This window comes from Apostichopus japonicus, chromosome 19 (assembly GCF_037975245.1).
Source record: "Apostichopus japonicus isolate 1M-3 chromosome 19, ASM3797524v1, whole genome shotgun sequence".
NCBI classification, from domain to species: Eukaryota; Metazoa; Echinodermata; class Holothuroidea; order Aspidochirotida; family Stichopodidae; genus Apostichopus; species Apostichopus japonicus.
In genome coordinates, this window is record NC_092579.1 from 1,267,408 (window position 1) to 1,292,404 (window position 24,997).

The 24,997-nt window shown below is 38.5% G+C and overlaps 2 protein-coding genes across 3 annotated transcripts; both read left to right on the forward strand.

Moving 5' to 3' along the window:
* Nucleotides 1-1,421: 1,421 nt before the first annotated feature.
* Nucleotides 1,422-5,606, forward strand: LOC139960156 (uncharacterized). The gene is made up of 3 exons (XM_071958310.1): nt 1,422-2,361; nt 3,355-3,657; nt 4,304-5,606. Exons 1-3 carry the CDS (start codon nt 2,028-2,030, stop codon nt 5,014-5,016), a joined length of 1,350 nt encoding a protein of 449 aa, XP_071814411.1. The 5' UTR covers nt 1,422-2,027; the 3' UTR covers nt 5,017-5,606.
* An 8,420-nt stretch (nt 5,607-14,026) lies between these two features.
* On the forward strand, nt 14,027-23,402 carry LOC139960157 (uncharacterized). 2 transcript variants are annotated; one of them, XM_071958312.1, is made up of 3 exons: nt 14,027-14,553; nt 15,777-16,073; nt 18,772-23,393. In XM_071958312.1, the coding sequence occupies exons 1-3, from the start codon at nt 14,220-14,222 to the stop codon at nt 19,482-19,484; spliced, it is 1,344 nt and encodes a 447-aa protein (XP_071814413.1). In that variant the 5' UTR covers nt 14,027-14,219; the 3' UTR covers nt 19,485-23,393. The 2 variants fall into 2 exon arrangements, with proteins under 2 accessions (XP_071814413.1, XP_071814414.1); XM_071958313.1 differs by having other exon boundaries at nt 14,028-14,553; nt 19,553-23,402.
* The last annotated feature ends 1,595 nt before the right edge of the window (nt 23,403-24,997 follow it).

A 24,997-nucleotide genomic window follows, 5' to 3' on the forward strand; every position in this document is an offset into this window, starting at 1 on the left:
GGAGAAGAGGGGAGGGGATGGGAGTTTAATTGCCTTAACATGGACAGTAGTACTTATTTTCATAACTTTCTCGATGAGGATGTATATTAACTGTCTTGTAGAATCTCAAAGGAACTTGGCCGAAATCGACAGATTTAAGATGGCAAGTGATGGGAAAAACCAAACCAAGGCTTTAAATTTGAAGATGCTGACATTTTGATTATGTTTAAATTGTCACTAGAGAGCATATGTAGTTGCTGGGCCACGGTTTCCTCTACAATGGTTTGTTTCACATGTTCAGATGGCTTACTTCTTGCATTAAGTCTATGTTTTTATGGACCACCTTCAGTTTCTGTAAGATGTGCAGAAGAGTATGCTTATTTTTGAGGGGGGGGGGGACAGATTGATGAGGATGAACTCCCCTCCCCAATAACTCGATACACAAGTAGGGAACTTTTGGCAAAGGGAGAGTGTGTTACGGGCAGGGTGTTGGCAGTGGATATTTCAATGTCAGATTATAAGCGTTTTCTCAGGATATATATACTTCCGAAATCAAAGGAATCTATGCAATGGTGATGCTTGTATGTTTATTTGAACGTGCGCTTGTGTGTGACACTTTGGCTTGTAAACAGGAGTACTCAAGCAAGAACATGATGCATAAACGTCATATTGAGTAACAAGGAAATTAATGATATTGTTGGAGATCAAAGGTTATTTGAGGTCAACAGAGGTCAGAGGTTGTACATACGCAGTGGCGTAGGAAGGTACTTTTGAGTGGGGGGCTGAAGACTGATGGCCGGCCTGGGGGAAGGTTCTAAGGGGAGGGGGTGCCCCTCCCCTTTGGAATTTTTTTGCATTTTCAGGTGGCCTCAGATGCAATTTGGTGCAATATAGCACACTTCAACACCCACTCCATTTTGTAAATAATTTTGCATTTTCACCTGGCCTTAGATGCAATTTGGTGCTCCAAATGAGATTTTTTTCTCATTTGGAAATGAAAAAGAGGTTTTCTGACTTGCGAAGCGGGGGGGGGGGGGGGAATGATACTTCCGCCCCACCATATTTTTCACGGGGGGGGGGCTGGCGACCCCAGCCCCCCGGTTCCTACGCCCTTGTACATACGAGAACTGCAAAAGTGGAAGTTTGGATAAACTTGATGTTCGGTATTTGGATACACAGTGTTAATTGAAGGAAAACTATACTGGAACTGGTGAAGGTCTGGTCAAAGGTCAACAGAGGTCAACAGAGGTCAACAGAAGTCAACAGAGGTCAACAGAGGTCAACAGAGGTCAAAGTGAAAACCTTCCTTTAATGTTTGTTCAGCAGAAGTCTCTCTCTACTGTAAATGAGTCTTTACTTATTTTACCTATTGCAAACCCACAAAAGAAAGCCTATATATCACTTTCAAGTTTCTCAAATAACTGAATGAAACACGATAACATAAATATATTCTGCTTCCACTTTCGGTGGTTTTGTGTGTGTGAGTAAGCTATCAAGAATATGCTTGGTCATAATTAAGTACTTTCATTTAATCCTTCCTTCAAACACAGGTAGGTGCCTTCAAACTTTCACTTTTGTCAGCTTTCAATAGACGTGTTGTTTGTTATTACTTTGGCATAGTACTAATGTATGTAATACTTCCTTAAACACAAATGTGTGCATTAGTCTCTGACTGCCTCTGGACTTCTACCGTGTCATAACATGAAGCGGTGTAATAATATGTACTTACAGGTATGCTGCCATATTTTGACACATGCATTGTAGAGTGTAACGTATTGTACATCGATATATAGACTAATCTTACGATCTCTATGGAAAACTACAAAGAAGAATTAGGGAGCTATAACGAAGTGACTTCATACAGGAAGAATGTTTGGAATAGCTGATGATCGTCGCAGCAGACGGCTATACTTGCACGAAGATATCAAATTACGGCCTCCTATTGTCTGATTTATATTGAAGATATATGAATGAATTTCAAGAACATTGATATTTCACGAGAAGTTTGATTGAATTAACCAATATTTGGTAGAAATCGACTTGGCATCATGGAAGACGGACCATGGCCACCTATCGTCTGGTTTATAATGAAGATATCAGCTATATTTTATCATAGACAAATTGTCGGTCAGCGAAGGTGTATGTCATGTGAGAAAGAATTTTACAAGAATGCCCGACGAGTACGCGACACCGCTAGAACTGTATCTGACGGCTATCGGCGATCCCGTAAACATGAAGACTTTGATCTAACTTCCTGCTACGAGACGGTTTATGATGATAGCAGCATAACACGGGAAGGATCATCTAGTGAATGCTTGGCATGTGAATCACTTTGGTGGGATCGTTATGGTCACGTGATGAAATACACAGAAGAATCGATTGGTAAGATATACTTAACTGTATGGAAATTGCCACTATGGAAATATCGGCTATCTAAAAATATATTGGGATATGTAGGTCAGTATATAGAGTGCGCACGGGAAGGGAGGGGCTGAGAGATCTCCAGGTGTGCTACCTCATGCTTGCCCCCATCTCGTATGATATTAATTTAAAAAATTCAAGGAAGAAATTAAAATAAAATATAAAATAAAAATGAGAAAGTAAATGCTAAACTGAGAAAACGAAGGTTATTTCTTTTGGCATATAGGTTTATCAATAATATATAAGATGGCATTAAATGGTCTATGACAAACGTTTTACACGTTAACGCTTTCATATTTGCACTCCCAAGGTGTGCTTGACTGTTTAAATTTCACTTTATTCCATTCATTATTTTTCTGAACAGGTTTTATAATCGTACTGTAAATTACCGTGTAGTTACAATATAGTGATTTGCAACACGGAAAAGTTTATAAGATACAGTGTGCCGGTTGCAAGATTAAATTTGTGTGAGAAGCTGTGTAAAGTACCCTAAAGTGCTCCCAAATATATATCAATATATGAACCGGAAAAATGAGATAGAAACTAATGAACTCCGACCCACCCCAAAGTACACAACCTACATAGGATGAGAAAGTGTTCACATAGAATGGTAACGAGACACTGTCAGTAAAGGAAGTTTCATATATACTGCATAAACTTTGCTGAGTTGTTGATGCTGTTATTATGGGGATGGGCGTGGGTGGTGGGAGGTGGGTGGTGGAGTGGGTGGTTGCTGTTTGTCAAACTGGGGTTCGAGAAGGGGGCTCTGATAGAAACGTTGGCTTTTATAAAGTGATGCAGAGTACTGACTATAGGAGAACCCGTGTGAATTTGCTTGGAATTCTTGTGGCACGGACGTGTTAACCTGACCCCTACGGTTCTTTGCGAAGTCTCGTTTTGGCGATAACTGTTTGACCCTCAGTAAAAACCTGACATCATTTTGTTTCTTTTCAGGTCTCAAGTATTGGAACCACCCAGGAAGTTGGTTCGTCTCCATTCTTATTCTGACTATCATAATTATTCTTGTGACTTACGAAGCTGTCGTACTTGAAAGAAATTATTTCGCTAAACATGATCGCATCGTGAATTTGTTGTCTTACATAGCATTCTACTCTCCACTAGTCGTCTTTCCGTGTATGACTGTCTATTCGAAGGTTAGAAGTGCATTCTCTTGGAGGGGAAGAGGAATATGGGCTACAACTCTAAATGCTCGCTTTATTGTACAGCGCCTCCAGTTTTTGGATCTTGCTGTCAAAGGTAAACGCTTTATCTTCTATCTATATCTCTTTTCCCGTCCACTCCCCACCACCCCACCTCTCCACCACTGCGTTGATTTTGTTTCCGTACTGGATACTACAGGATGCTTAGTGAAATAATCGGTACTATGGAGCTCTTCATGACACAGGTATGCGTGCAGCTGTACAGCAGCATTGTTGTTCTTGCCTTAGTATGCATGTACCGGGGCTCATAGCATCTCTTCACGACACAGGTATTCGTGCAGCTGTATAGCAGCAGTTTACTCGTGACTGAGTATGTATGTAAATGGAGCCTCTGACAAAATCTTCATGACGCAGGTATGCGTGCAGCTGTACAGCAGCAGTTTATTCTTGACTGAGTATGTCCCATACGTTTACATTTGGCACACGTGGCGTCAAAAGTTTACGAGGATTCTAGACGTAAATTAGAGATAGTTAATGATGTCACTTAAGTATCTGATTCTTCTTACAGCTGATAATCAATGTTCTTTCAAAAGAAGCGTTTTTAAGGTACCATCAAGTGTAGTATTTCAATATACAGACATGGTTCCTATTCTTTACATGGTAATTTGTGCAAATGAACTTATGTGCCATGCCCCCACAAATTCTCTCAATACAGTAATACCAACATTCTTTCTCTCTTACAGGAGTACCGGCGAAACATTTCCTTGTCTTATGTCTCATTTGGCCTGTTTTTGCTGCAACTTACAGAACATATATTAAGTTAGGAATTAGGAGACAGACTGACTTATCTGATAAAATTAGTTGTCTAACCGTGGCTATTGCTGAGCTTATATGGGGTTGCTTTATGTTCCAGTTATTTCTGATAAGAATATCTTTTCAAAATCATTTTCAGCTTCTTTTGAACTTTCTACACAAATTTGAAGGAGAAACAGAATTATGCCAACAAGTAATAAGACGCGTGTTGGTCGATTTTAAATGTTATCAAAAATGCGTAGCTGCATATATGTCTGTCATGATACCCGCCTGTATCTTAGGCGCTGCGACTAGCATCTCGTGGTTCTACATGGTCAACGACATGGTCAACGATGGTAGCAGAGACCACGAGTGGTTTGTAATGGAGAAAAACGTGAATTTTATGATCTGGTCCGATGTCGCCATGTTCTTTTGTCTTGGGCCTCTGGCTATTGGAGGATTCAACGCCAACTACATATGGGAGAACTTTCAGATCAGCGTGATCTTCATGAAACGCGATGAAGAGAGGAAATTCTGGGATGATATCATTCGTTTTCTGAAGCAAGTCCAAGATGACGTGCCACTGATCTCTTTAACCACAGTCCTAGCGATGGTGGGTCTTTACGTCACTGTGGAATTTGGAAAGCAAGTAGTTGACTTTTGAAGAGGGAACGTCGGTAGAAATCTCCGAATCTAGCTTTAACTTCAACATCTGATACACGACTTATGTCACAGATATATACTTTTTCCCTCTGTCGAACATGACAAATGGTTAAGGAGTGTTAGCTCAGTGGTTAACGCCGGTGCCTTTCAATCATAGGGTCCCCGGTTCGAGTCACTCCAAGATTAATGTATGTCGTCCAGTTACATAGTTGACAATTGACAATTCATAATCATGGACGTTAAATATGAATCTAAGAGACTGACTTCGGTCAGCTTGCGGCTTTGATAAGCCAATGATGGCTTCTTCGCGAGTTCCTGCTTGCAGGAGGATCTAAAATACATACATACAAACGTACTGATCATCGTGATGCTCGTTAGATCGCTTGAGTCCAATGTGGGATATGTATTTCTTTTATTTGCAGTACCGTCTCTCTTTTGCTCATTGTCAATATGCATTTTGATTTTGGAAAATATTTTGAGTTTCTACGTAGTTCAGTGGACAAATGATATAACAACGTAGCTAAGTATTCAGTATGCAGATATTGGTATCTAAGTTTATATTTTGTGTTGTCAATAAATCCTACGAATTTTTCGCTTTTGTTATAACTCTGGGATTACGTAATGTATGTGTAAGCGTAACATAGTAATACACGGTTGGGTCAGTTAGGTATCTAGCAACTGGCAATCACTCAAATCCATGGAAAAGAGTACAGGATTGTCAGGGCTGGTTTAAAAGAACAATGTTATCTTACATTGTTGTATTCTGTAAGGTTGTGAAGATGAACCTACATATTAATTATATGCAAATTAGGTAAAGTATATTTACATATTTGATGCGAAGCTAGTAACATGTAGTATTGCTGTGTCCAGGGACGTCGATAGAGGGGGTGTCTCCACCCCCCCCCAAAAAAAAAAAAAAAAAAAAAAACTTGGTAAAACTGACGATAGTTGGAAAATTAATGTGCGACAGTCGGAATATCCGACTGTCGCACTCTATATTACCTAGGCCTATTCCTATATTCCTGTGATTGTGAATGACCTAAAAATGAAAATTTCGGTCAAAATTGACCTTTGATCAGTCATATTTACCACGTTTTCCTTGCCACTTTGAGAAATTGTATCTCGCGATTCTTATTCTCCACCATACAAACCTTCGTATGATATTGAATACTCTAAAAAAAATGCCTAATAGAACTACTGTACAACGTTCGCCAGCTTCAATTCGGTTTATTCATGTACTAATTTTGCTATTGGGTGGGTTGACCGATTTCGCTAGCTTCAAGTAAGTTCAGTATATATATTGTCTCTATGGTATACAATTAAAATACTCAATGCTAGTCAGTAGTAGTTGTAACCGTCCGTTACCAGGCGAGTATCCAGGATTTTCTAACCCGGGGGCGCGAATTACTATCTAAGCGGAGCGCCATCATCGGTTGGCGCGGAGCGTACAAGAAAATTTCTGGTTTTGATACCCGGCCCAGATCACCGGAAATGGCACTTCTCGGGCTTGAAAATGACCAACCAGATGTACACCTTTGCCTGTGAACTAAGTATTTCCCAAAAGTTCTTTTCCATTCATAACCTTTTTGAAGATTGTCACCAGTCGCACATCATGTTGGACCTCATTGCATGTCCTATGGATCATTGTTTTTGTAGGTGATTCTACGTCACGGCCCACAATATCCGAAAGCCCCACTTTTCAAGGTTTTAAGCCCATTTTTTGTTGAGAATTTGAAAATTCACATTTCTCGTGAATAAAATCAATTCAAAACATACCCATAATGTTGCACAAACTTCAATCTATGGACAACCAATATAGAAAAACCTCCTTGAACCCCTAATAGACAGGTACAAATTGCACGATTAGAGGAAAGTATGATGAAGAATGTTGGTCAGGAAATTTTCGAAAATTCAGACACAGTTAATTTATTTGTGTAGAAATATTAAAACCTCTTATAATGGCTATTATAAAACTTGGTTGAAGGAAATGAAAAATAGTAGATATTTCCGATATCAGGTATATCGAAACCGAACACTACACACATAGGCGTAGGTCCCGTAGGAGGCGGGGGCTGCAGCCCACCCCCCCCCCCCCCCGCAACCAAATTTTTTCCCATTTTTTTCGGGCACCTACTGAAAGAAAAATAAATAGCAATGAATAGCTTAAAAATGATCTCCTTGGTAATTAAAGTTCTAAGTTTGGCCGACATTACTACTGTAAAATAGAGTTTTGACATAAATGGATCTGTATGCTTTTTCTCCATCTACATAAGACATTTCGTTGTTTACATTAGCATCCGACGGAATACTGTGCAACTCTCACGGACCGTAAGGTACACGATGCCATGCAATGTAATGACCGATGCTTGCTTATATGATATTGGCATCGATATGTTGAACGCGCGAAAATTTTTGGCTTTTTTGGGGGGCAAGTCATTACAGCCCCCAAATCCAATTGGGCTCCTACGCCTTTGACTACACACATAGACACATTTTGAGGCTGTTTATCGTGGAACATGCATTTCAATGCTCACTGATATAATGTTATATCTGCTCTTTGCTTTACAAATTCGAACAGGCGTGTAGCGAGTAATTGCCAAGGGAGGGGCGAAGCCTGTAGGCAAACTATCTAAGCGAAGCGCCACCATGAGTTGGCGCGAAGCGTACAATAAAAATTTTGGCCGAAAATGCCACCCAGATCGCTGGAAATGACACTTCCCAGGCCTTGTTAGTTGCATCTAAGCATTGTCTTGTTTGAAATTACTAGCGATGTCATAAAGAAAATTTGCTCGGGGGGGGGGGCGGTCGACCCCTTCCCGAAATGCGTCATGTTCCCCGACGACTCGGTCGAGTTCAAGACCAGCCACAGTTGGTTCCATATAGCACAATTGTACAATTGTTTAAGGCGTCCATACACACACACGCGTTATGATAGACCATAGTATTTATATAGATACATTAGTGAGAGAGGAAAAATGGAAACGTCAAATATGGAGTTGTCGGTGTAAGGGTAGGGTGAGGCGCACACCCCTCCGTAATCCTTGATCTGTCACTGGCTACCCTGTGTATATAATAGAGATCAGCGCTTTAACTATGACTGTTCCTCTTTCTCTTCCCGAGGTCTTGGCTCTCTTCTACTCCCTCCTTTTCTCCTTTTTCTCTCTTTTTTCTTTTCCCTTCCTTTCTCTCCTCCTTTTCTTTTTCCCCCCCTCCTTTTCCCTTTTTTCCCCTCTTTTTTCTCTCCTCTTTTCCTTACCCGGGGGCGAATTTGTTTTTCCCAAACAGGTTCTCAATTACGGAGTTTTCAGCCAATCAGATTGCTCGTGACGTCAGCATCAAACGCTTGCTAGTTCGAAGACATACACTGAGTTACACACTGACACTTAATAAAGTCTTGTTACGCGGTTTCCCTGCAAACGCCCTAACTTTTACTTTTAATGCTTGGATAACATGTTGACCTTACTTATGATACATACGCTACATTCTATCGGTTTCGTGTTTACGTCATCCAAGATTCGTCAGCCGTTCTATTGAAATCGGAATTCGTTTCGTGGAATGGGTAGGCCTACACCAAAATCAACTTCACGACGCGAGTTCAGCCTTGAATGAATATACGCAAAACAGTTTGGTGTATAGGCAAGGCTTCATAATTGACGCACCCCCGTAATTGACGCACCTTCAATTATTACTAGCAAACGATAGAGCAGGCCACCTAAACTTTTTGCAGTCAAGCAGAATTACATATTTCATGAGTTTGAATCCATTTCAGCTATTTGATGACCAAATTGTGGAATTTTTAAGCTTTTAACACCCTTCCCCCGGTTTTGTACGTTTTTTTGGGCATTTGGAAATTTTGCACCCTAAAAATAACCAACATTTCCTCAATATCATGGACAACACTACTCTCTGGGACCTGATCTGTCTAAGCTTAGAGGCTCAAAGTATAGCAAACAGCATCTAAAGTCAATGGATGTATACTAAAGCCTTCACTACAGTTAGCTTATCGACGAATGTGTCAATTTAGGGGTATATGAAAGAACTTGACACGGCAGACATTTTGTGGTCAAGTTCTGCTCAATTGTACGTTGCATATGCACAGAACAATAAATATATTGAGATCATTACATTTCTGAGGAACCACACATATGAAAAACATACAGTTGAGTGATTTTGATTTTTCCTTGATAGAAATCGTTGATCAAATCCTTAAGTGCGTCAATTATGAGCCCACCATGCTACAGTATGATGTATTTCCGTCACACTGCACTGTGTACACAGTTATAATACATATAGGCCTATATCGCATGTGTTATGTACCCCTGTACGAAACTTTCACTGTGCGATGTTATCGATAAATGCCTTCACAGAAATCTTCGATCAAAGTAGATCATACAATACTAGTGTGCTCATTATGTCTAAACCAATTCCAAACACATCTACATATATTTACGAAAAGCTGCGGGTAATTTTGAACGGGTATATCTTCGTTGCAACGAATGGATGCAGACATTTTGATAACCTCGAAGTGAAGGGTTTTATTGTTATGACGTAACTTTTCCGACCAATCATGAGCGACTATTTATACACAATTGAGAACCTGTTTGGGAAAAAAAAAATCGCTACCCGGGGGGCGTGCGCCCCCAACACCCCCTCTGGATACGCGCCTGGTTACAGTACTTTACTTGTTACGTTTCACCGAATTCTTGAATCTTACCTTTGTAGAAGATAGGTTTAAGACTATTTTGGCCAAATTTAGACAAGAATATATAGAAAAAGGGCAGTGGTTATTTTTGTTCGCGGAATCGGGCCCACATAATAATGTATAGCTTAGGAGTAGACAATTATCTTCCTCAGAAGTAATGACCATAAAAAAAATGTTTGGAACAAAAGTGCAGTCGCGAAAGATGGGGTGTCTGACTGACACTGACCGTATTGTTGACGAGTAGCGCGGGGGGTACAAGGCAGCCAGTGGCGGCGCCAAGGGGGGCTTGGGGGGCTTTAGCCCCCCACTGAAGTAGTCAGCCCCCCATTAGCCCCCCCACCTGAAACAGGCACAAAAAAAACTCATTGAAACAATATAGCCTACCCAAATTTTGTCAGCCATAACGCAGTGCTACAATGGTCAATGGAAATTTTGATGAATTTTGTTCTCATACGGCAATGTCGTGTGCGTTTCACAAACAGCGTGTATACAGACTAAAACAGGAGTTGTGTCAGAGAGCGCGATATAATAATTGAGCAAAGGAATTGGATCTTTCACAGCAGGTAATATTTTAGTGATACGAAAACTGTGAATTGGTATCTTCCATTCTAATTTGACTAAAGTTACTCACAAAAAAATGCATATTTTTGGAGAAATTTTCAGGTGACAAAAGCCCCGCTAAATGCCACCATTTTGCATGTAGGCCTTTCCAGGATTGGGAAAAATTTCAAAAGGGGAGGGGCCACCCCCTCCCCTTATACCCCTCCCCCAGGACGGCGATCACTCAATCTTGTAAGCCACCAAAAAATTGGCTCAGCCCCCCCCCCCCTTAGCCTCCCCAACTAAAAATTCCTGGCGCCGCCACTGAAGGCAGCAGTCGGAACTTCTGGCTTCAAAACCCATCCAGTTGGAATTTCAGCCACTACATCTCCCCAATTATCAGGCTTTAGCTACGTCCCTGGTTGTGTCACGTGTTATAGTGACACGTTAAGTCGTTAATTTGTTGTTAACGGAAAGTCGATATGAGCGGATCATATTTGCTATCTCTTAATGTAAAGTAATGTAATTTAAGCAATGGTGTTTGTATTTGTTTGATATGTTAATTGCGATACAAATATCAGGATTGGTGTAACTCAGTTTCTTACAGGGTCATATTCTGTGACGTCCGCTTCAGGGACAACCTCCTGATTTTATACTGTATCAATTGCTACATCAAGAGTCTACCGCCTTTCCAGTACAAATAGTACGACTAGACCTACACTCATTTTCACACAAGATTATAAAATACGCGGTTAGCTGGACTTCAACCATATCGTGCCAGCCAATCATAGCTACCGACTCAGTCGCGTCATATTAGCCAGTTCAACCGCACCAGTCCCAAGAATGGCCCTATAAAGATCAATGCAATGTAAAGTAATATTCAATCTTGGTTAAGCTAAGTTATAATTCTCTGTTAATATGTGTGTATACATCCAAGAAGCATAATTAGTATATCAGAGCAACATTTCATTTAGTTCTCCTCTGTATGTTGATGACTCTTGAATTGTCTCGTGATACTTATGGTGTTTTGTTGTTTTCATTTCCTGAGGGTGAAGTGGGCAGAAAATACAACAAACTTTCACTGGGATCTTCTCCATGTAAGGCTGTTCTGTTACACTAATATGTTATCTTCTCTAATGAGAAACCCTGTCGCCTTTATCATGAGTACCATGTTAACCCCCTCTAGCTCCCGGATATTTTGCCCTCAATATGAATCTCTGACCAGACTTGAAATCGTTGTTAGGACATTTTACGTTACTTTCAAGTTTCAAATGATTTTATATGAAACTCTGCATTTTATATTTGCATGTGCTGCTGAGGTCATGAAACATGTTATCTGCAAGGAACATGATTTGATTAGAGTTTTTGTGCAACTTTTTATTTTTGTAATTATGTGACAACTTTGTACAAAAAACAGACATTTGAAATCAAGCACGGTCATACAAAGCATATAGTTTATATCGTGAGACTTTTGTTCTGTGCTATCGTCTACATTGTTACACCGGATTAACAGACAAAGAAAAATATTAGGATTTTCAGAGACTATATAATATACTTTGCTCATTGAAGCTGACTTCCGTTTAGAAGAGTCTGTGAGCCTTCTCCCAGAATAATCTCATATTTTACACGTCAAATGGTCCATTCTGAGGTATATATATAGATTACAATGTTGGTCTATATAAGTAGCTCTCAACGCAAGGCTTTGCTAATAAACACTTAACGTGGATAATATCATGTAGTAAGCATGTAATTAAATGTTGAAATATGTTGTGCTTGATACAGAAATTGTTAACCCCCTCCCTACATAATCAGTTCACACATCCGGAGTCTATGCATGATAAGTTCTTCAATACCGCCCTCATTTAATATACTGGGAACATTTCATACTGTAGTTACATAGTGAGATGGAACTTTTCACTAAATATATATATATATATATATATATATATATATATATATATATATATATATATATATATATATAAATAAATATATATAAAGCATATATTGTGTCACTTTCTAATTAGGATCCTAAAAGGAAAGTGTTTTTTAAATGATCTGTCATTCTCATCTGTCATTCATATAAATATATATATATATATATATATATATATATATATATATATATATATATATATATATATATATATATATATATATATATATATATAAGCATATATTGTGTCACTTTCTAATTAGGATCCTAAAAGGAAAGTGTTTTTTAAATGATCTGTCATTCTCCCGCATCTCATTTATGCAGTGCCAATCTGCAAAAAATATAATGATAGAATTGTAAAGTTTTTTAAGTACACGTCAAAGATTCTTCATTTAGATTACCGATATACTGTATGAAGGAAACCGTGAATGTCTCTGTTAGAGCTGAATTTATAAGAATGGCCACCAAACATTTATGATGATCAGAATCACCTCTTGCATACCTCCCTATAAGGAGCCTTAACGTGTAATAAAACAGAAAGCTAAGAAATCCTAATATTTTGACAAAATACAGAGTAGCCTACAGTTGTTGAAGAATTCCTTTGTTCATAGAGCTGCAAGTTTTTGTCAATTCGATAAACTGAAATGAATTGCTCTAGTTTTTATATATTTTTTTTTCTATGAACAAACATTTTGTATAGGTTGTTTTAATATTGCATTTTCTTAAATTCTCCTTTTTATAAAATATTTGTATATTTATACTGGAATATATAAATTGATATTGAAATTGAATTGACCCCAGTGCACTCCTTTATGAGATCCTTCATTCGCCATTCCACAACAAACATTCAGCCCCCCCCCCCCCACCCACAAACACACACACACACGCACCCAGAAATGAGTTTCTAAAACGACGTTGTTTCATTCTATAACAATATCTGTTTGCAGGCAACACGTTATTATCTAGAGTACATGCATTTCCGCGCTTTCATCGATAGCACTAGATACGGTACTGTATTGCATAATGTGTAACGTCACGTGTTACATGAAATATCACGTGATACGTGAAGTAATATATTATCATTGTTATGATTAACTCTGATGAACAGAAATCGTTCTTTTGTGAATTTATAACAGCTGTATTTGTAAAACTCAAAACAAAGAAAACAATAGAAAAAGATTGAATCTGGTGGGGCTGATGGGCACAAACGTCGCGGGACAGTGCGGGGACATGTGAGCGTGATTTGCGGGGGTGGGGTAGGGAGGAGGAAAAAAAGTCAAAAGTCACGACAAAATGAATCCTCTGTGATTTCCTTACCAGAAATAACAGTAGCTTTATGTTTTCCAAAATATAGTATTTGTTATTATGAACATAAATCTGTTATATTTTCAATTTTACTTTTTTTTTTTAAATGAAGAGAAAATGTTAGTATAACAAACCAGAACAAAAAGACAAATTAAATCAACTAAAAATAGACAAGGGGTAGTTTTCATTGACGAATGGGCACTTCTAATTTAAGAAATGTGGCACTTTTCAGGTTTTACTCAAAAGTGGTAGCTGTTAATGCCGTTGTTCCCCTCATGTTCCCTTCGAATTCGCCCCTGAAGTATTACTTTCAACTTTCACAAATCACTGAACGGAGCAGTTTGTGATTTAGTTGTGTTACGGTTGATTGCAATTCTAAGTTTTGTATTTCGATATTAGTCTCAGTTCTGGTTTCTTTTTTATGCATGTTTAAACCTTTCAAAGGAACTCTTTTGTACTATTTCTTTCACATGACCGTCAATAATACTTCCTTTAAAATTCCCAGTATGAAAGACATATATAACGAAACTTGCGTTAATATTGAAATGTCATTAAACAGAGTAAGAACGTCTGTAGGACATTAGAAAAAATGACATTTTAAATTAATTTCGAAAGCATTGATATCAAACGAGATGATTGATTGAGATAACCAATATTTGGTAGAAATCGGCTTGTTATTGGTAGAAATCGACTTGATATTGGTAGAAATCGACTTGACATCATGGAAGACGGACCATGGCCTCCTATCGTCTGGTTTATAATGAAGATATCAGCTATATTTTATCATAGACAAATTGTCGGTCAGCGAAGGTGTATGTCATGTGAGAAAGAATTTTACAAGAACACCCGACGAGTACGCGACACCGCTAGAACTGTATCTGACGGCTATCGGCGATCCCGTAAACATGAAGACTTTGATCTCACGTCCTGCTACGAGACGGTTTATGATGATAGCAGCATAACACGGGAAGGATCATCTAGCGAATGTTTGGCATGTGAATCACTTTGGTGGGATCGTTATGGTCACGTGATGAAATACACAGAAGAATCGATTGGTAAGATATACTTTACTATTGGTATGTAAGGAGAAACCAATCACCATCCCTCTTTGGTGTATGTCGGCTACTGGCCACAAAGATGACGGTACGGCGGGTAAGGTGGGTCAGTGGACTCGTAAGTTTTGTAACCTGTCGCGGTCAGTGTTCAGTGTTGAATACAAAATATGTCAAGAATATCCAAGAGAAAAATGACAATTAACATGATAAATGATAAATCTAAATAGTGATATAAACGATTTTTGTGTAAAATAGTTCAGTTATCATATCATGTCCCGGTAAAAATATAAACTCGTTCACTCTGTCATCTTTGCGCTTGCGACGCGTAGCCTTCTTGCCTATATTTAATTGGTTGATGAAGCTTAACGGACGTGTATCGTACAATGTTGCATGGTCAGGACATGGTCAGTAAAGAATGTGACAGTTATCTGCAACATAAGGATTACATTTTGATGCTGCCTCGAAAATCAGTTTGAATTTCTGCTGCTGTCTTCCTGGGCATGGTGTCCAGTTTTTGGACGATGGTGAAGTTGCACCCTTGTGATATAACACCACCTTGTACGTAGTAGGTGAACCAAGGTATTCAATTTTCAGTGTATTTTCTAAGTGAGCATGTCTCCACAGCCAACACAGTATTATATATAACATATTCTATACCTAATTGTAGTCAGTGCCCCAAGCCGATGAAAAAGTGAACACCTACTTTTGGAAAGAGAGTGATTCATAGCCTATGGAAACTTTGAGGTGCCATCATAATATTAAGATCTTTCTGTGAATATAGTAGCTAGGAAATGATTAACTTTTCAGATACTATGTTAACAATTGGGGCGGTGGGTGGGGGGGTGGGTGGGGGGTGCCAAATTCCTTAAATCTAATAAATGAAGAATTCAAGAGTTTTGTTGCAACATGATGAAATGATTATATTTCAAACAACATTATTTATCACTTAACATATTTCCCCAACTCAACCGCATGTTGACACAACATAATGACTTGCAGAAAATTTAGAGATAAGATCTTGAAATTTTGACGACACCTCATGTGTGTGTGTGTGTTTGAAATGCTTCGAACACGGACATAGGAACCTGACTGGTGTAATTTACATACGTTTATAGGTGAAATAATCACATGGTGTAAATATATACCAATGTTTTGAACCTGAATATCTATTCACCACTTCTCTCATTTTTTTATTACTTGTTGCATCATTTTCTTCTTTGCAGGTCTCAAATATTGGAACCATCCCGGAAGTTGGTTCGTCTCCATTCTTATTCTGACTGTAATAGTGGCTATTATGATCTACGAGATAATAGTACTGGAACTAGCTTATTTCGCTAAAAAAAATCGCATCGTGAATTTGATGTCTTACTTAGCATTCTACTCTCCACTAGTTGTCTTTCCATGTATGAACGTCTGCTCGAAAGTTAGAAGTGCTATGATGGTACCAGGAATATGGGCTACAACCCTAAATGCTCGCTTTATTGTTCAGCGCCTTCAGTTTTTGGATCTTTCTGCCAAAGGTAACGGTTATAAATCAGTTCTTATCTTCTGTCTTCTGTTGTTTGTTTGTTTCTTTTTTTTTCATGCTTTCACTTTGGTCAGTTTTTCGGTACCATGGAAAAGACTTAAACCCATCAAATGCAGTCCACATTTGATTTAAAGGTTATCAAGGTTGCCCCCAAATATGCCAGCAGAAGTTCATTTATAATAATTGTCATCCCATAATCAAATTTCAAACCATCATTTTTTACTGCCATTATAAACTTTGTTTTCCACGCTGAGGCTTTAAATTTTTCTAGTTTAATATTCCTGAAAACATTGTGAACATGTAATAAGAATTCAGAAGCACTAAGAACATATTGCCGGAAACGTTTATTAGTTTAGTTTCAATTCTAAGGTCAATACTGCTGATCTTTAAAATAATGAATAAAATAAAATAATGTTGTATTGATAATGTATATGTAATGGATTCTTTAGCCGGTCTATACACGACACAGGTCTAGTTGCAGCTATACAGTAGCAACTATTATCGTGGTTGAGTGTGTACTCGTACGATGCACCATACAGATCCTTGCACAGCTCTACAGTTTTCATACACCCTATACCTGATCAATATTGCGATCTTACACTTTATATGACACAGGGTCGTAATGCAATATTGGTCAAACGGTCAGTGACATCGCTAGACATTTGAAAGTGGTAGGCCAAAAAAGATGATGGAAACATTTGGGAGGGTGGGGCACAGAATGCGGGTATTGAAAGCTGGCGCCGAAGGTGCGAGTGCATTCAAGTTTCCATAATTATCATAGCTTATATCAGCTCCCAAATTAGCAGCATTTTGGAGGTGGACGCAAGAAAATTAGGGTCTATAGAATTTTTTAAAGAGGCCATGACATGAAAAATCCAACTAATCAAGAGTAACTTCCTCTGAATCTATGAGAAAATCTATGTTCAAAACTATCCTCATCACCTTCAAAACATCGAGGACTATTTAGAAATTAACGTTTTAATAATCGCATCCGAAAACAGACCTCTGAAAAATGCGATTTCAAAACAAGACAACGATGACGTCATGTTAGGAACACAAGTGCCAAGCCCAGGCATGTACCGGATGCGCGACGAACATACCGTTCCACATACACGCATATTTACACTGAGAGAACAACCACTGTTTACGCTATATCGTTAGAAATTTCAAGTTTGTTTTACAACTATTGTAAACTATCCGAGAGAAATGCCTGTCCGTTGTGTTGTTGGGGGCTGCATAAATATCATAACCCATTCAATTAGCCTGCATCCTTGGCTGAAGGACGAAAAAAACACGGCGATTATGACCAAGTTAGTGCACAACACCAGCGCCGATTTCACTGGGCCTAGCCAGAATACAGCTCCGTATGTAGCGAACACTTCACGGAAGCATACTACGATCCCTCCTTTTTTATGAAATAAAACAAATGGGCTTTAACGGGTCGACATAAACAAGTCTTTCTTCTGTCAAGTATTCCACATTAAAAACTCCGAAGACCAGATTGGAGAACAGGAAACCTCCAATGGGGCAGGTGGCGATCCTTGTACATGTATGAATACATAGCCAACACATGTACATATGGGTTGTAAGTCACCGTAACACAACGCACAATACGGTTTAGGGAGTTCCGCGAATTCCAACAACACATGCACAATATGGACTGGATTTTGTTTTTAAATGCTTCGTTAATGAATTCTTACCACGTTGTATGTTCCTTGCAATAGTTCCGAACGGGTTTTTTCTTCGATATGTTGTGGAGCTTCAATTTCGGCTCGTTTAACAGGCTCGAACTGATACGGTTCTAACACCTCAGGTCCACCCTCAACGTTCGGTTCAATATTGGCATGATCATCGCCTTCACTCTCTGCTTCGAATATGAGAAAGGGCACTCTAATTATAGCCCAATTTCACTGCCTGGTGAAGAACCACTATCACTTTGAACTTCGGTTGCCGCATTTGGTTCTAAATCTGACATTCCACGGGAAATTTCGATCTGATTTCGCGCCGATTTGCTATCGATTGTTTTGTGTATTTATGTACACTTGTCGTACTGTAAGTATGATATGTGTTCGGAGGAATCAGCGAGAGCCAAATCGTGTTCATATCATGACGTCATGAGATTAGGAAAATTTTCAGCCGAACGAACTTTTCAAGCCCGAAGAGGGTAAATTAAATCTCAATTTTCCAAGAGAAAAATCAAATTTTTAACTGGCAAAATGGTTGATATTTGTTGTAGAGAACATGCTTAGATGGATCCCAAAAAGACAGGACGTTGAAATTTTCGTGTCATGGCCACTTTAAAGTATTGTGTATCGTCACGCCTGTTTTTTTTTGGTTGTTGAACATATCATTTGGGGCGGAAGGGGATTAAGCGGGAGTAGAGGAGGCACCGAATAATTTTCTAAAGGTATGGGGTATGACCAAGTGATCATATGACCAAATGTTTACGAGGGTTCTATACGTACATTAGAGATAGTTAATGATGTCACTTAAGTATCTGATTCTTCTTACAGCTGATAATCAATGTTCTTTCAAAAAGAAGCGTTTTTATGGTACAATCAAGTGTAGTATTTCAAAATCCAGACATGGTTCCTATTCCTTACATGGTAATTTGTGCAAATGACGTTATGTGTCACGCCCCCACAAATTCTGTGAATACAGTTATAATAAACATTCTTTCTCTCTTACAGGAGTACCGGCGAAACATTTTCTTGTCTTATGTCTCATTTGGCCTGTTTTTGCTGCAACTTACAGAGCATATATTAAGTTAGGAGTTAAGGGACAGACTGACTTATCTGATAAAATTAGTTGTCTAACCGTGGCTATTGCTGAGCTTTTATGGGGTTGCTTTATGTTCCAGTTATTCCTGATAAGAATATCTTTTCAAAATCATTTTCAGCTTCTCTTGAAATTTCTACAAAAATATGAAGGAGAAACAGAACTATGCCAACAAGTAATAAGACGCGTGTTGGTCGATTTTAAATGTTATCAAAAATGCGTAGCTGCATATATGTCTGTGATGATACCCGCCTGCATCTTAGGCGCTGCGACTAGCATCTCGTGGTTCTACATGGTCAACGACATGGTCAACGATGGTAGCAAAGACCACGAGTGGTTTGTAATGGAGAAAAACGTGAATTTTATGATCTGGTCCGATGTCACCATGTTCTTTTCTCTTGGGCCTCTGGCTGTTGGAGGATTCAACACCAACTATATTTGGGAGAGTTTTAAGATCAACGTGATCTTCATGAATCGCGACAAAGAGAAGAAGTTTTGGGATGAAATCGACTGGTTTCTGAAGCACGTGAAATATGACGTCCCATTGATCTCACTAAGGTCAATCTTTCTCATAACGAGCTTTTATGTAACTATGGAATTTGGAAAACAAGCCATTGACTTGTGAACATGGAATGTCTGAAGTAAATTGCGGTTTCAAACCTCGGCTTAAAATCTAATATCCTTTATTGACAGACATGTTCCAATCAATGGATATTAAAAGAAGATGGAAGGTGAATGAAGGTCCATATCTGAGATACGGGTAGAACGCTGTCCGAATGTGTGTGTCGGTTACATCTGCAATTTTGTGTTACAATTCCACCTAAACGACTCTGCTGATATTCTTCACACTTGTTAGAAAGGTAACCCATATTGAGACTTGTGCTTTGCAGTCTGCAATAAACGAAAAGTCAAAGGTCAGAGAAGTAAAATATCAAATTAAGCGAAAATCTACTTTTTGCAAGGAGAAACCTTCAATAGGTTACAGTTTTTCACAAATATCATGAACACGATTAGTGTAATCAAACTATGTTTTACAGTGCATGGTAACTGCATGAGTTCAAATGTTACGAAATCAAGGTCAAATAAAAAGTTTAAGTGGACGACCAATGCCACATAGGCCTATGTCGTTTTCTATCGCTCTGATTAAAAGAAATATATCACATATGTAAGTTTCTCGTGCTCTAATTGGACGATCATTGAAAGAAATGTCGTTCTTTTAAAGTGTAGTATAATATGCTTAGAACTAATAGTATTATTTGATCATTTTTTCCTATTTCCACCATTAAATTGATTTCATATTGATGAATTATTACTGAAAGAACCTCTCCCCTGTTATGAACCTATGGAAAGGGCCCCACTCTCCAGATAAAACGACTAGTTTAAAGCACAACTTTCATTCTCAGTACTAGTGTCCTAGGTATATCACGTGCATTCCTGTGCTACGCATGTCGTCACGTGACGAGTCAAGTACCGCTGTTTAATCATTGTTACTTGCTGACCTATTTTAATTATCATGGATCAGATGACCTCTCCCTATTGTGACCTTTTCATTAATTATCTGTAGTTATGGTCAATCCATAAATAATTAAGATGAATATAAATTTCTCAAATTACTGAATATAACAGAATGTGATAAATCAAATTACCATATATTACCATATATTACCCTATATGTACTCCAAATTAAATGAACTCCTTTCATTCTTCTGTGTGAAAATCGCTTTTGTTGCTGCTGCTGCCCCTTCTCTGTGGAACAGCCTTCCTGAACATGTAAACCACAGTCCATCTCTTTCTTCTTTTAAACGCTCTCTCAAGACTCATCTGATGAAAACTGTTTAATGAATTGTTCACTGTTGCCAATTTTTGATTGCATTATTGTCTTGTACTATGTTTACTGAGTTTTGTTTTGCTGTCGCACTGTTTGTGAAACTGCGCCATTAGCGTCTTTTTGACGGATAATAGCGCATTATAAATGTCCATTATTTTTTATTATTCTCACGTTCAGTTTCTTTTCCCTTTTTCCTTGTTCTTGTCGGTTATCAAGAGATCTGCTGGTTATTATTGCTTTCATAAACTTATATTCAAAATAGGCTATCTTGCATAAACAAAAAAAGATGCACCTAAGAGACTTAAGAATGAAGCTACCTTTGTCATTACAGAGTGTTATTAAGCATTGTAATATTTCGCACCATGCAAAATGTCATAATTTGAAAAGCGTCAGAAAATGACCTATTTTTCTTACGAGAATAACGTAGCACATCACTAAACTCCGTTCACGATTTCCATGGCAAATACTACAGCGGAGAGGAAGTCATAACTCAGTGACGTCACACGAGTAGAATGATTGAATTAACCAATGTTGGCAGCAGACGGCTATATAGGGACAAACATATTAAGGAAATGAGAACATGGCCTCTTATCATTTGGATTTAAAATGAATTGTAGGTGAGCGAAGGTGTGAGTCATATGAAATGGAATATTAACAGGAAATCCTGAGAATAATCGGTAGAAGAGTAATCAATGGGTTATCAGCGACCCCCGAATACAGGAGGACTCTGATCTTACATCCTGCTATGAGACGGTTTATGATAACAGCAGCATAACACGGGAAGGATCATCTAGTGAATGTTTGGCATGTGTCCCACTTTGGTGGGATAATTATGGTCACGTGATGAAATACATAGAAGAATCGATTGGTAAGATATACTTTATAACAATGGTCAGGTGGAGATATAGAATGTAGCCATCTTGTTGTGTTGTATGCATATAATTGGTTAAAAGGATGGTGGTGTATCGTCAACCCAATCATATGTCATGAACCTGGAGTTCCTTTTCTGCATTTCATTTCTGATGTGAGCTGCATCATTTTCTCCCCCCTACTTCTCGTCTCAAATATTGGAACCATGCCAGAAGTTGGTTCGTCTCCATTCTTATTCTTACTATAACTGTGGCCATTATGATCTACGAGATAAAAATACTCATACGAGCTTATTTCGCTAAAATAAAATCTCATCGTGAATTTGTTGTCTTACATAGCATTCTTCTCTCATCTAGTCGTTTGTTTCGTGTATGACCGTCTATTCGATGGTCAGAAGTGCATTCTCTTTGAGGGGACCAGGAATATCATGGGCTGTAAATGCTCGCTTTATTGTACAGCGCCCCCATATTTTAGGCTTGTGCCAAATATATGAGCTGTATTTTGTTTAATTTTTTTTTCAAGTAAACATCAACAATACTGTCTATACAGGCTATCCTATACAGTCTTTATGCTAAATCAAACGTTGTGGCTGCACAGTTTTTGTCAATGATATTTCAAACTGCTGCTATTGACTCTTTGACAGTCCAGAAGTACTAACGACCAGGAAAACATTTTAGAAGTATACCTGCAACCGCCGCCGTTGCGAGAGATCATGTATGAATCCGTATACAGTTCAGCTTGCGGGGTGATTACTGGAAATTCTGAAGTAATGGTGAAGGAAAGGCAAATCAAAAATTGAACTTGCAGGTAACTACATCGAATCCTAGTAATTATATTATATGGGTATCAGGTTTAAATTGCCCTCTTTGGTCTAACTCAAGAATACTGCACGGCGCTGCTGGCCCTACATGCTTTCACACATTGTGAACACAACCAGTGCCTTCCGAGGGAAAGGGAAAGTGAAACCAATCAAAGTGATGCAGAAGCCTCCAAAATTCCAGCCCATCCTGGCAGAGCTTGGACGTAAATGGGAGGTCACAGATGAGCTGTTTGCTGGTCTGGAAGAATTCACCTGTGCTATCTATGGTCGACCAAGATTCAAAAGCATAGATAAACTTCGGTTCACCCATATCAAAGAGTAGTGTTGCGATGATCCTAAATTGCATCTTGGTCGCAATGTGGACCTGGCGATGCTACCACCCTGCCGTGGAGTGTTGCAACAGCATATCTGTAGAGTTAACTACCAGGTCGCTATATGGAGACGTGCAGACATTCCCGTTCAAGACGTTCCATCGCCAACAGATGGACATGGATGGACTCTGAAGTCTGGTTTCCTGGAGCCATTGTGGGTGGACGGACCAATTCCTCGCCAAGCGCTAGTGGACCAAGTGGAAGTACTTGACCCAAGCTTCAGATGATGAAGATTCTGATGACCAAGACTCACTACCTGCTCCATCAGAAAGGGATGGCAGTGACAGTGAGAGTGAATTGTAGTACAGGTGGGAAGTTACATCAGGATAACTGTAAATCTAGAGAAGTACTTGTATCACATGTAAGTTCTGCATGCCAAGCAGCCATTTTGGAATTCAAGATGGTTGAGCATGTTTCCAACAAAGGGGCCCAGCATTAATATCACTAAACCTAGTGAAATACTTGACGATAAAAACATGGCAATGTTTTATTTTGTTTTATTTTTATAATGTTGTTGATCTTATTGGATTCCCTAACTCTGAAAACATGGGTTTGTGAAAGTGAAAATAGTTCCAAATGGCGGCCATTTTGAATTTCAATATGGCTTCCTCAGCATAATCTCCCAGTGTTAATGTTGTTATTCTTATTGGATTCCTTGACCCTGAAAACATGGGTATAGACACCAGAATTATAACTCTATGTGACTTAAAAGCTGAGTTATAGGTAAAAATAGTTCCGAATTGGCGGCCATTTTGAATTTCAAAATGGCCGCTGCAGCGCAATGATCCAATGGTTATGTCTTTGTTCTTACTGGATTCCTTGACCCAGGAAACAAGGGTATAAACACCAGAAATATAACTCTATGAGCCTTAGGCGCCGAGATATGGGTGAAAATAGTTCCAAATGGCGGCTATTTTGGAAAATGGCGGAAATGCAGAGTCGATCCCAACATTATCGTGTGATATAATGTTTTAAGTACATCTGTAAATATGAGTAAACATTCCCCAACAGAATTTACAACTTGGGTTTAATTTGAAAAAGCAAATTGTGATACCAAAAAAAAAATGAAATTGTTATCTTTCACTGTAAAATGTAGCCTATAAATTCTGTAGAGTTTGACAGTACACCAGGCTTGAAATCTCTTACTAACAGGGCAAGAGTTTGATGATGTTAAAGAATTCCTGGTCACATGTGAGGTCATCCTTTTTACTACTTTATTTTAGCCTAATATTTTTGTTGTTATTATTATAATTGTTTTTTTTAGGGGTGGTAGAGTCACAGTTTTATGATACATATTTATCTTTCCAACTATAAGTTTCCAATGCTAGGCCAGGAAAATATCAGGGCCTGGTACACAACACATGGATGGCTTTTGAAATTGGGCTATATATATATATCCAAGTGGTTCTTGACTTTGTAAAGATCCCTGTGTAAAGACGGATTACCAATATGTTTTTTGCCTTTGTTGATATCACATGACTTATGATATACTTTACACCTCATACAGTATCTATGCCTAAATATTGAATTCATCAAAATAACAATTTATTATATCAATACTACTGTATCTGAGAACTTAGAAACCCCCAGCAACAATATGATTTCCCACACACACCCGATAGTATATGTACCATGTTTGACATTTCCATACATTCTGATGTCTTGAAGAAATGACAAGTTGATGGTTTACACATCCTCTTGTATCTACTAGAAATTTTAAGTAAACCACTGTTTGAGCTTTAACCTCTTTAACCTGACTCAGTAGGACCAACACCCTTCTCATCATATAAAAGTACTGTAGCTAGTGTACAAGTATATGTAGCAGCATTGGCATAATGTCAAGATAATGCTGTTACAATATATATCTCTGCTTGCCCTCTAATGGTAGTTGACATCCACCAAAGGACCACAGGCTTCAGCTTCTCATAAACTGGGACCGATCCCATGTACCACAATATATAATGTAAAACTCTTTGAACTTGGCTAAGCCCAAGATGCATCTAAATAGACTGAGTTGGCTGAAGACTTATGATAAATACTTGCACAGGGGTTCCTATCAATTAAAAACTCTATTACATTAATTATATCAAAATTAAGAAACCAATCAATCAAACAACAATGATGACCAACTAAATCCACCATGACCAGCATATTAATGATGATCTAACACATCAATTATTAATGTAGCTGAACAAATAAATCATAACATGGTAATTACATAGTATGTTGATCAAACTAACAATGTATAA

What these genes read in the sequence shown, in the direction of transcription:
- LOC139960157 (XM_071958312.1), top strand. Translation starts at nt 14,220, where the DNA reads ATGGAAGACGGACCATGGCCTCCTATCGTCTGGTTTATAATGAAGATA. An exon ending in ATACACAGAAGAATCGATTG is followed by an intron (nt 14,554 to 15,776) that starts GTAAGATATACT and finishes TCTTCTTTGCAG; the next exon opens with GTCTCAAATATTGGAACCAT. An exon ending in TTTGGATCTTTCTGCCAAAG is followed by an intron (nt 16,074 to 18,771) that starts GTAACGGTTATA and finishes TCTCTCTTACAG; the next exon opens with GAGTACCGGCGAAACATTTT.
- LOC139960156 (XM_071958310.1), top strand. Translation starts at nt 2,028, where the DNA reads ATGGAAGACGGACCATGGCCACCTATCGTCTGGTTTATAATGAAGATA. An exon ending in ATACACAGAAGAATCGATTG is followed by an intron (nt 2,362 to 3,354) that starts GTAAGATATACT and finishes GTTTCTTTTCAG; the next exon opens with GTCTCAAGTATTGGAACCAC. An exon ending in TTTGGATCTTGCTGTCAAAG is followed by an intron (nt 3,658 to 4,303) that starts GTAAACGCTTTA and finishes TCTCTCTTACAG; the next exon opens with GAGTACCGGCGAAACATTTC.